The sequence below is a fragment of the Prionailurus viverrinus genome, chromosome F2, assembly GCF_022837055.1.
Source record: "Prionailurus viverrinus isolate Anna chromosome F2, UM_Priviv_1.0, whole genome shotgun sequence".
NCBI lineage: Eukaryota > Metazoa > Chordata > Mammalia > Carnivora > Felidae > Prionailurus > Prionailurus viverrinus.
The window spans coordinates 34,814,808-34,827,820 of NC_062578.1; the positions used below are offsets into that span (position 1 = coordinate 34,814,808).

The 13,013-nt window shown below is 35.1% G+C and overlaps 1 protein-coding gene across 6 annotated transcripts in view; it reads left to right on the forward strand.

Moving 5' to 3' along the window:
- CNBD1 (cyclic nucleotide binding domain containing 1) overlaps positions 1-13,013 on the forward strand; it is a 511,584-nt gene that overhangs the window by 40,585 nt on the left and 457,986 nt on the right. For 2 of the 6 annotated variants that reach the window (XM_047842484.1, XM_047842478.1), the window contains exon 1: positions 2,093-2,203. The exons of 3 other annotated variants lie outside the window; for them this stretch is intronic. In XM_047842484.1, the coding sequence (XP_047698440.1) occupies positions 2,116-2,203 (88 nt within the window). In that variant the 5' untranslated portion in view covers positions 2,093-2,115. Of the gene's footprint in view, positions 1-2,092; positions 2,204-13,013 lie in introns of those variants that run through there. One more of the 6 variants, XM_047842479.1, reaches the window with a different exon arrangement.

A 13,013-nucleotide genomic window follows, 5' to 3' on the forward strand; every position in this document is an offset into this window, starting at 1 on the left:
TCAATAAATTGTTACCGTTCTAGTGGTCAGGCTCAGGCATCAGTCACAGTCCTTTGAGTATTATTTATTACAGTTATGACACTAGGAAATTTTTTTTTAATTTATTTTTAAAAATTTACATTCAAGTTAGTTATCATATATTCAACAGTGATTTCAGGAGTAGATTCCTTAATGCCCATTTAGCCCACCCCCCACTCCCACACCCCTCCAGTAACCCTCTGTTCTCCATATTTAAGAGTCTCTTCTGTTTTGTCCCCCTCCCTGTTTTTATATTATTTTTGCTTCCCTTGTCTTATGTTCATCTGTTTTGTATCTTAAAGTTCTCCTATGAGTGAAGTCATATGACATTTGTCTTTCTCTGACTAATTTCTCTTAGCATAATACCCTCTAGTTCCATCCACGTAGTTGCAAATGGCAAGATTTCATTCTGATTGTCGAGTAATACTCTATTGTATATATAGACCACATCTTCTTTATCCATTCATCCATCGATGGACATTTGTGCTCTTTCCTTACTTGGGCTATTGTTGATAGTGCTGCTATAAACATTGGCATGTGCCCCTTTGAAACAGCATACCTGTATCCCTTGGATAAATACCTAGTAGTGCAATTGCTGGGTCATAGTTCTATTTTTAATTTTTGAGGAACCTCCATACCGTTTTCCAGAGTGGCTGCACCAGTTTGCATTCCCACCAGCAGTGCAAAAGAGATCCTCTTTCTCCGCATCCTCGCCAACATCTGTTGTTGTCTGAGTTGTTAATGTTAGCCATTCTGACAGGTGTGAGGTGGTATCTCACTGTGGTTTTGATTTGTATTTCCCTGATGATGAGTGATGTTGAGCATTTTTTCATGTGTTTGTTGGCCATCTGGATGTCTTCTTTGGAGAAGTGTCTATTCATGTCTTTTGCCCATTTCTTCACTGGATTATTTGCTTTTTGGGTGTTGAGTTTGATAAATTCTTTGTAGATTTTTGGGTACTAACCCTTTATGTGATATGTCATTTGCAAATATCTTCTCCCATTCTGTTGGTTGCCTTTTAGTTTTGCTGATTGTTTCCTTCGCTGTGCAGAAACTTTTATTTTGATGAGGTCGCAATAGTTCATTTTTGCTTTTGTTTCTCTTGCCTCTGGAGACGTGTTGAGTAAGAAATTGCTGTGGCCAAGTCAAAGAGGTTTTATCCTGCTTTCTCCTTGGGAATTTTTATGGCTTCCTGTCTTACATTTAGGTTGTTCATCCATTTTGAGTTTATCTTTGTGTATGGTGTAAGAAAGTGGTCCAGGTTTATTCTGCATGTCGCTGTCCAGTTTTCCCAGCACCACTTGCTGAAGAGACTTCCTTTATTCCATTGGATATTCTTTCCTGCTTTGTCAAAGATTAGTTGGCCATATGTTTGTGGGTCCATTTCTGGGTTTTCTATTCTGCTCCATTGATCTGAGTGTCTCTTTTTGTGCCAACCAGGAAAATATTTTTAAAGGCTTGAGAGATAACACAGATCAAAAGATACATTAATTAAGACTCTAAACCCTAGTCTTTGTAATGAGCCCTCATTATTTTGAAGCAACAGAAAATAACCAAAACATATGTCACACTACAGTAGAATATGGTTGCATATAAGCAGGGGTAAGTTTATTGGTGTATAATTAGAAGAGATATTTTACCCTGTGTATGTAGCCATGGAGATCAGTATAAATAGCCTGTTGCTGGTACTACAAATAAGGTATCTAATACCCAATGTAAACATTTAGGAGGTAGAAAAAAGTTTTCTGGACTATGGGTGACTAATGAAATGAATTATTTCACCTAATCTGGACTCATGTGCTGTTGATTTTCCTGTATCTGCCTTGTAGAATTTCCTTTTTCATTCTTACTACTCTTTATAGATAACAAAACCCCCTTCATAAATTACACTGGACTAGGATTAGGATATAGTTCTTTCTGGTCTATATTTAACTCTTGGAAATGGTGTGCACTGTATAAGAACTGTGAACATGAAGATTCCATAGTACTCAGCCTATCAAAGAGTACCTTGAGGATTCTGCTTTATGATGCTTCAAGGCAAAGAAGGATCATTTGCCTCTCCAGTAGCCTCTGACCAGCTGCCTTGGAGCCATCAGGATGCCTCTTCCTTCTCTCCCATCAGCTATTTTGTCTCATATGATAGCTATAAACAATGTACCGCCTCCTCCACTTCGCAGTTTACCAAGTGAGTAAGGAATACATCAACAGTTGGTCATAGTTTTCAGTGCTACTTAACCCCATATATAAGAAATGGGGCACTTCTGGGGTGCCTGGGTGGCGCAGTTGGTTAAGCGCCTGACTCGATTTCTGATCTCACGGTTCCAGCCCTGCATCGGACCCTGTGCTGATAGTGCAGAGCCTGTTTGGGATTATCTCTCTGTCTCTCAAAATTAATAGAATGAACTTAAAAAAAAAAAAAGAAATGGGGCACTTTGTCCCCCTGAAGTCATTTCAATCCTCTAGATTTCAAGTATATTATTCGTAAGGTTAGGATCTTTATGAACTTTCAGAACTTCAGGTAAGAAATACTTTTAAAGAAAAAAGAAAATAAAGGCATGGAAAGATCACATGGCTCACCAGTGATCAAACCCCCTGTTTCTGGCAGGTCTTCTTGTGCTTACCCAGAGTCAGTCTTACAGCCCTGCCCTTTGTGAGCTACTTAATACTTAGTTTTCACTAGGAGAATTCTGATTAAAATTTTCAAGGAAAGAAAAGAGATAATTTCCATTATTCTTCCTCTGAAATGTATTCCTATTTAATTTTGTTTTTATTTTGTAGTGTTTGATTTATATGATAGGAATTATAAAGTAGAGTTAAATATTTTGAAGTTTATACGATTGACAGCATTTTCTTATTTTATATAGTCAGTCTACACCCAGAACGTTTTCTCAAGGCTTATTGTCATAGCTATAAAATTCATATATCTATATTTGATTATCAATATACTGACTAATAATATAGAACAGTCCTAGTGATAGTCGAGATTAAAAAAAATCTTCTAGATAACAAAGATAATAATCTTGGTATTTTTCAACTTCAATAAAGCATTTGTTTTGTTTTTTTAATATTCATTGGGTAAGTTTGCTGTATGATTTGAAAAAGTTAACCTGTCTATCTTTTATCTTCCTGTGATAGTTAACTTTTTCACATCGGTTTTTTAAAATTAATAATTATAGTCTTTAGGGGAAAAGATGGCAGCAGTTGACAACCTTTTGAAGAGGTATATTTATGTCTTGAATAGTGTTAGACAAAGTCTTTATGTTAAATCAAACTAATTCCTAAATATGTTACTTTTATATGTTTTTATTATTATTGTGAAAAAAGTCTTGAATGTAGTCAATGTTTTGAATTTCTATGTGAATTATAGTCACATGTTAACTTTATATATTCACATATTATATATATAATATAATATATATATACTATATATATAATATATATAGACTATAACTATACATGTTCACATATTAACATTATATTCACATATATTAACTAAATATTGAATGTAATTTTGCAAAATCCACAGCTTCTACTGGACAGGTTTTATTTATACAAAAGAAAAAAAAAAATCACCCTAAGATAATTTCTTTAGCAGCCTAGGAAGCACAGTAGCTGCTAAACAATCAAATTAATTTAGAATCAATGGGATGAGATATGTGCTACCCTCTGTAGTGTCTCCAAAGGACACTTAACTTGTGTGAAGTGATAAAAAGATGAAAAATCAGTAGCAATTTGATCTCAGAACTGAATAGAGCATAATGGAAAGCTGTGGAGCACAGTTTTCCCTTCAGAGGTTCCTAGTTGATGTTCTATGTCTATGACTTCTCTTTGGAGATGTGTCCTGCTTGCTTAGTAACTCGGTCTTTGTGCTAACTCTAGCAAATAGACAACTTCCCTTAGCAAACTCTGTCTCTGCTGAAACAATGATCTCATGAAAGCACATGTGAATATGCTTTCAATTGATAATTTGACTAAATCTGAGTTATAAAGAAGATATAAATGGGAATGATTCAAACTGCAATAAGCATAAATAGGAAGGTTCAGTTAAGGACCTTAAAAAAATCCAGCTAAAATTGTCTCCATTTGCAGATGACATGATTTTATATATAGAAAACCCAAGACTCAACCAAAAAAACTGTTAGAACTAATCAAGGAACTCAGTAAAGTTGCAGGATGCAAAATTAACATACAAAAATCAGTGTTTCTATACACTAACAATGAATTTTCTGAAAATGAAATAAAGAAATCAATCCCTCTTAAATAGTATCAAAAACAATAAAATACTTAGGAATAAATTTAACCAAGGGGGTGAAAGATTTCTAGTCTGAAAGTTATTGGGATATTAGTGAAAGAAATCAAAGAAGACATAAATAAATGGAAAGTTATCTTGTGTTCATGGATTGGAAGAGTTGATATTATTAAAATGCCAATACTACCAAAATTTGTATGGATTTGATGCAACCCGTACCACAATTCCAGGGGCATTTCTTACAGAAAAAGAAAAAAACACTCCTAAAAATAGAAACACAAAAGACTCCAAATATCCAAAAATACTGTGAGAAAGAAGAACAAAGCAGGATACTACAATGCTATACTCATTCAGGCAGTACTGTATAGTACTGGTACAAAAACAAATAGTCATTGGAACAGAATTGAAAGTCCAGAAGTAAACCTAATACAGTCAACTAGTATTTGACAAGGGAACCAAGAACACTCAATTAAGAAAAGACAGTCTCCTCAATAAATCATGCTGAGAAAACTGTATATTCAAAAATAAAACAATGAAACTTGACCCTTATCTTACAATATTCACAAATATTAACTCAAAATGGATTAGAGACTGAAATATAAGACCTGAAGCTATGAAGCTCCTATAAAAAAAACGTAGAAAAATTCTTTGACATAGGTTTTGGAATGCGTTTTTAGATATGACACCTAAAGCACAGGCAACAACAACAACAAAAAAGTGGGACTGTATCAAACTAAAAAAGTTCTACACTGCAGAAGAAAGCACCATCAAAGTGAAAAGACAACCTACACAATGGTAAAAAACATTTGCAAACTATGTATCTGATAAGGGGTTAATATTTAAAGTATATAAATAACTCATACAGCTCAGTAGCAAAAAAATAATAATAATTGAATTATAAAATAGGCAAAGGACCTAAATAGACATTTCTCCATGGAAAGTATACAAAAGGCCAACAGGTATGTGAAAAGATGCTTATAATCACTAGTCAATAGGGAAATGCAAATTAAAACCTCAATATCACCTCATGCCTTTTAGAATGGTCATTATCAAAAAAGATAAGAGATAACAAATGCTGGTGTGGATTTGGAGAAAAGGGAACCTCTGTGCACTGTTGATAGGATTGTAAATTAGTACAGCTACTACAGAAAACAGTATGGTGAATACAACTACCATATGATCCAGCAATTCCACTTCTGGAAATATATCCAAAGGTAATTAAAATGTTAAAGAGTTGTCTGCACCCTATTTTCATAGAAACATTATTTACAATAGGCAAGACATGGAAACAACCTAAGTGTTCATTGATGCCTGAATGGATAAAGAAGTTGTGGTATATATACAAGTGAATATTATTCATCCATAAAAAACAAGAGAAGCCCACCCTTTGCAACAATATGGATGAAGACATTATGTGAAATAAGCCACATACAAAGACAAATACTGTATGATCTCATTACATGTAGAATCTCAAAAAAAAAAAAAAAACTTCATAGAGATCAGATTTATGGTTACCAGAGGGTCGGGTGGTGGGCGGGGGGGGGGGGGGAAGGAAGGATAAATTGGGGGAAGGTGGTCAAAAGGTACAAACTTCCAGTTACAAGATAAATAAGCACTAGGGATGTGATGTACAACCTGATGGCTATAGTTAACACTGCTATATGCTGTATAGAGAAGTTAAGAGAGTAGATCATAAGAGTTCTCATCACAAGGATAATTTTTTATCCATTTCCTTTTTATATCTGTATGAGATGATGGATGTTAACTAAACCTATTATAATCATTTCACAGTATATGTAAATCAAACAATTATGCTATATACCTTAAACTTATACACTGATATATGTTAAATATTTCTTAATAAAACTAGAAAAAAAAATCCAGCTGTTAGTTAGGTTACATTTAGTGAGTCATGTTTACCTTATATGTAAATTTTATATGTGAGTAGTATTTGAAGGCTTTTTATAGGCAGTGGGTAAGCACTTTGCATGTTATGTTATCTCATTTATTTCTCACAAGATCCTTATGAGGTCTGTAGAAGGCAGAATAATGGCCCCAATGATGTGCATATCCTGATCCCTGGAATCTGTGAATTAACTGTGCTGCATGGCAAGAGGAATTAAGGTTGCAGATGGAATTAAGGCTGCTAATCAGCTGACCTTGCAATGGGAGAAGATTCTGGATTTTGCATTGAGCCCACTGTAATCAAAAGGGTCCTTGTAAGTGAAAGAGGGAGCTGTGTGACTCAGAGTCAGTGAGATTCAGAGTGAGAAAGGCTCAATTACCCATTGTTGGCTTTGAAGATGGAAAGGGGACGTGAACCACGGAATTTGGGCAGCCTCTAGAAGCTGGACAAGCAAAGCAACAGAGTCTCCCTTAGAGCTGCCAAAAGGAATGCAGCCCTGCTGACAACTTGATTTTAACATAGATCTCTTTCAGGCTTCTGACTTCTAAAGCTGTAAGATCATAAATTTGTGATTTAAGTTGACATGTTTGTGGTAATTTGTTTCAGCAACAATAGAAAACTAATACATGGTCCACTTTACAGTGAAGGATAGTGAGGCTTGGGTTTCATACCAAGGTTCACACAGTTGGCAAGTGGTAGAGAATCTTCATAGTATCATTCGTACAGTGAATTTTCTCAAAACAACAACAGAGTCAGTAGCAGTACCGTTTCCTCCTACCCACCACCCTGAAATGCCATCTACATTTTACCAGTTGAATGATGTATTTGCATTGTTGCATTTTGCCATTTTGACTACTTAGAGGCACTCTTAATTTAAGGGAGAGAATATGCCATGCATCTTTAAACAACCCTCCAGTGCTGTCTCCTTAACTGAAATCCAGGCTCACAGGCACTCCAAGTAGTTAAGCTTCTTAAATCACTTACACGTTTTTTCTTTGAAACTTTCCAGTTTTCTCCTTCTATAGTCTTTTTGACTTGTGTCTCAGGATTCTTCACAGCTTGCTAACCCTTGGAAAGAGATGATTGTTCTCAAAAGCAAAAAACATCTTGCCATTTCTTATTCTGGATGAGAATTGTTTTAAAAACTTACAGTTAACAAAATCTATAGTAGTTTTACCACCTGGGTGAAATAGCATCTGGGTCTAGGTAAACACATACCCTGTTATTATTAGAAGTTGATATCCTGAAGAGACAAAGGGAAGAAATATGTCTTAAATTTGTTTTTAATAGAAGTCAGGGAGCTGTCCTTTAGCATTTGTTTGGAGGAAGCCCCTTTTACACTTACCATTAGAGTATGGTCTAGTTACCTATCTTTGTTTGGGTTAATAGCTTTGCTTCTATTTTCTTCATGCTTATTAGGCTTATTCTGGGAAAGGACAAGTTCAAAAATGCTTTTTCATTTTAACTACTGGTTTATATGGGAGAAAGAATTTCAGTGCTTTAACAAAAGTTTTTTTTTTCATTGTTTTTGTTCCAGTAACAAAAGTATTTCAGGTTCACAAGATATTTATAAGTACATCTTGCTTGTTTCAACATAGGAGGATGTAGAAGGAAAAAAATGGCACTCAAAAGAGGACTAGAGACACTTCAAGGAATTTAGAAACAAGATAGTACTCCTAAGTGAATATTTTCCTTGCTTTTTTTTTTCCATTTTACGATGTACATTTACAGAAAACCTGAAAAAACCATGTCATCATTCCTAACATTTCAAGGGCATTTCCTGTAATTTGAGAGATTCTTAGTTTTATAGTGGCTAAACTAAAGATGAAAGGAGTTTCAAGACATATATTTATCTGGAAAAGTGACTATTGCTCCATTTTAAAGTTTTAAAGCATTCAAATCCTAGGAGTGCAGTAAGAAAAAGGGTGGCCTGTCAGTGGAGAAGATAGAGAAGCAGACTGTGTAGTGTAATGTATACAAGAAGACAAGGTTGAAAAATAGAGCTAAATGATGACAATGGATATTCCAAGAAGGAATAAAAGGTGGGAAAGATGGTTGAATGTTTATATATGTCTCTGTGTGTGTATAATCCATAATAGTCCCTGTGGAAAATGCTACTTGGTAATTTAGGAGAAGAAGTATTAGAAAATTATTTACTCAACTTTATTTTTCAGTGTAGAAGTTGCTTTTTTTTTAATCCCAAAGGAGAAAAGATGTATGTCTTTTTGAAAAAACAAGCATTTATTATTATTTTTTCTTACTGCTGTTACAACAATGTCTATGTACTTGTACTTTTTGTCAGAAAATCTTGAGTGACCTTTAGAAATTAAGCAATGGCAACCTAAACTTGAGCTCAAATCGTGACTGGGGGTTCAGGCAGGAGACCGTGAAGTAAACTGCAATGCATTGCAAATCAGATCTCCGCTAGCTGGCACACTATATTGTCCCTCACATCTCAGGCTACTGCTTTGTTCTAGGCAGTCTATCTCAGAAATACCTCCTGCATTAGTCCTCTTTTACCCTCCGCCACCTAGATTGGTCCTCTGTCACTTTTCACTGAACTGATCTCTGGAGTTCCTTCTGACATATAGTATGGACCAGATTCCTTTTTAAAAATATGATGTTTTGAAAAGGAATCTGATCATGTTAACTCTCCACACAAAAGCTGTCAGAGTTGTACTTTCTTCCAAAACTTAGATTACAATCCATTTTCTTCAGTCTCTGGCATTTAAAAATTTCACGCTTTGGCTAAAATCTGTCTCTCATGTTCTAGACTTAACATTTCCATTGATATAACTCCCCATTACAGCTAAAATGCTTTGATTGACATTCTTAAAACCTATCTGCAATACTGTTCAGGGGGACAGGAGGAGTTCCTAGGTTCAGTGAAGCATTCAGATGACCATATTTGGCATATGTGCTCCAAAGGGTAGGAGAGAACTGTAATCTTCCAGAAGGGCAGTGTCAGATGTTCCCCTTCTGTGCCAGTGGTTTTCACAGCTGCCTAAGCAGCAGCACAATCCTCTTTACCCCCAGCATAGTTCAGGTTCAAGGTAATGAGAATCACATAGGGCAGGTGTGGAATTGTCCTGGCTTAAAAGTGTCATACCCTGCAGAAACCAAAAGCTCTTATAAAAAATCCCATAGACACTGTTGCTAAGTTTTCTGCAAGGAACTTCTCAGTCACAAGAGTCATTGTAGTTTCCATATCTTGGCCATTACAAATAATACTGCAGTAAACATAGGAGTTCCTATATCTTGTTGAATTCATGTTTTTGTTTTTTTGAATAAATACCCATAGTGCAATTACTGTATCTATGCTATTTCTATTTTTAATTTTTTGAGGAATCTCCAAACTGTGTCACCTGTATGTCAATAAAAAATTTATAATGATAAAAAAAGAGTCACTTTGGTCAGGAAAGTCCATTTCAGTGGCTCTCCATTAGGTATTTGTATATCATCTATACTTTCTCTTGGTTCATATGCAACTCCTCAGTCAGGGATCATTGTTATCATGAACAATGTTACCTAGCAATCTAGTTAACACTCTACCTTTATATGGTCTCTGTAGAATAGAGCTGGAGAGTTCCTATGCTGGGAGAAAATTATTCCTTGAGTTATAACATCATGCTCCTCACCATACTTTTATGCCTTAGCTCATGTTTCCTCTTGGAGTTCCCATCTATCTTGCTCTATTTATTCTTATCATTCCAGTGTCAGTGACTTGAATCTCTGCAAAGACTCTCCTGGCTTCTCCAGTATGAAGTAATGTCTTCCATGTCTCTGACCTGGAAAATCATAAAAATGTGCCTTACGTTTATGGTTCTTATTAGATAAATATCTGGAGATAAGTGGTTACCCTTCATATGTCTTTGTATCTCTAATGCCTAGCATGCAGGTGATAAAAGAAGGAAGGTGAACAAATATTACACAATTTGTGGGAATTTTGGTGAGTAGGTGTCTTTTAAAAGTTATTATGTAATAACATATGCATCAGGCACAAAAAATTATTGAAAAGTTGAGTCTTCCCCCAACCCATACTCCTAATTTTATCCTCAAAAGTAACTATCATGAAAAACATTTTCCTTGTATATATTTTTAATGTTTATATATTTTACATATATATGTAAACATTATATATACATGTATATATTTTTAATATTTATATATTTTTATATTATTTTAATGCATATGGTAGAGCATTTTTATTACCCTATATCCTACTTTTTTTTTTACTTATTAGTATCATATATTATGAAGGCCTTTCATGTCAATATGTAGATATGTACCTTATTAATTTTAGTGGCTATAATTATATTTCATTATTTGAATACACCAAAATACTGCTAATGGATGTGCTATTTAATATATTGTGTCTCATCTTCAACTCCACCCTTCTATATATTCTGCTTTGTAATGCTGGGCTGGGGCTCTGCAAACCAGTTTTTTTCAAGAAGCCAGCTGGCTTCCTGTTAGAATCTGTCAATAGCACGTGTTAGAGGGAGATTGGAAGGCAGGAGCAAAGTTAAGGAATATGTTTATCCTTTTGTTTTCTTTTTTTTAAGTTTATTTATTTTGAGAGAGATACAGAGAGCAAGCAGGGGAGGGGCATATAGAGGAGAGGGAGAGAGAGAGAGAGAGAGAGAGAGAGAGAGAGAGAGAATCCCAAGCAGGCTCTGCACTGTCAGCGCAAAGCTCCACATAGGGCTGGAACTCACAAACCATGAGATCATGACCAAGACTCAGACACTTAACTGACTGACCTACCAAGGGGCCCCTCCTTTTGTTTTCTGTTTCTGGTTTGCTTCTCCTTGTGAGTGTATCTTTTTCACCCAAGCAGCCGCTGTTTGTTCCAGCAGCAGCAGATAATTCCATTTGCAATTTTCCCAGTGTTGCCAGAAATAGCTTCATCACACCCCCTCAACAATCCACCACCAGCTGCTGGTACACTGTCTCAGAAGCACTGCTTCTTAGGGCCACTGCTTCCAGCTTCCAAGTTTTAGTAATTAAACCTCTTCCCTTTGCTTTATCAGCAAAAAGAGTGGTGGTAGATGCTTTCTGCATGATATTTGTGGCTCCCTTTTTGTCTCTTCAATTCTTTAATATTTGAATAATAGTTCTTTGTGTCATTTTTTTTCTATTGAAATTACTGGTGTGGTTTCAGTCTCCTGACAGCTGGATTCTCTCTAATAATACAGTGGGAATTTTTTTCTAGTTACTTTTGCTGTTAAAATCAAATAAACATCCTGTACTACCCTCTTGAGTTGGCAAGCATGTGTATTAATAGCACTGCAAGGCCAAAGGATGTGTGCATTTTAAATTTTGATAACTATTAACAAGTTGCCTTCAAAGAGTTTGTACTAATTTCTACTCCTACCATCAGCATATGCAAGTTTCTATTTCACAGTATTTATACTAACATCATGCATTATAAAACAAATATTCTGCCAATAAATTAATTGGAGATAGTTTTATTTACTCTGTAAGTTTGCATTTCTTTATGAGTGAGATTTAGAATCTTTTCATATATTTGTGATCATTTGTATTTATGTGAACAGTCTACTTATATGTCTCTTGCCTATTCATTGAGGTTTATTTTTCCTTTTATTTGAAAGAAATCTTTGTGTATAAAATAAGTTAGCCCTTTGGCATGTAATTTGCAGGTATTTTTCTCAGCTTGTATTTTTTTCATGTTTATGATTTTTGTGTTATACAAATATTTTAGATTGCTTGGACAGTTTTTGTCCTCTGTTATTGATTCTTTCTTAGAATGCTATTCTTCATGCCAAAATTTAAAAATAATTTTTGCTTGCTTCCTTTTATTACTTATGTAGTTTTATTTTATTTTATTTTTTAATTTTTTTTTCAACATTTATTTATTTTTTTGGGACAGAGAGAGACAGAGCATGAACAGGGGAGGGGCAGAGAGAGAGGGAGACACAGAATCGGAAACAGGCTCCAGGCTCTGAGCCATCAGCCCAGAGCCCGACGCGGGGCTCGAACTCCCGGACCGCGAGATCGTGACCTGGCTGAAGTCGGACGCTTAACCGACTGCGCCACCCAGGCGCCCCTGTAGTTTTATTTTGAATATTAAGGTTGTTAAATATTTGGTGCATCTGGAATTTATTTTCCAATAGTTTTACTTTAGAATAGTGATGTATGGCTACAACTTAATGTTTTTCCAAATGACCAATCAATTCTAACACTATTTGTTGAGTAATCTATCTTTTTCTTACTAATTTGAAAGGCCAGTTTTTATTATATGCTGAATTTTCATATGCATTCTGGATGTATTTCTGGAAACTATTATTTACTTTTTCCACTTATTTCTTGTGTATTTATGCATTTGTATTGAATTGTTATAATTCTGAAGCATTATAATATACTTCTGTATCTGGTAAGATTAACCTTCATTGATTACTCTTTTTTAAAAGACTTGTAGCCTTTTATGTTTGTTTTTCTATATGACCTTTAGAAATATTTGGGCTTTTTCGGCAAATAAACGTGGGTATTTTATTTGGAAATGTGTTAAAGATTCATTTATGAAGAATTGATGTCTTTATGATATTGAATATTCCTACTTAAGAACTTGTAAGGGGTGCCTGAGTGGCTCAGTCTGTTAAGCATCAGGCTCTTGACAGGTCATGATCTCATGGTTCGTGAGACTGAGCCCTGCATTGGGCTCCGTGGAGCCTTCTTCGGAATCTCTCTGCTCTGTTTCTGCCCTCCCCCCTATTCTCACTCTCTCTCTCTCTCAAAATAAATAAATAAATATTTTAAAAAAGAACTTTTTACAATATTCAATTCATCCCTACTTCCAATTTTTGCAAATGTTTTTTA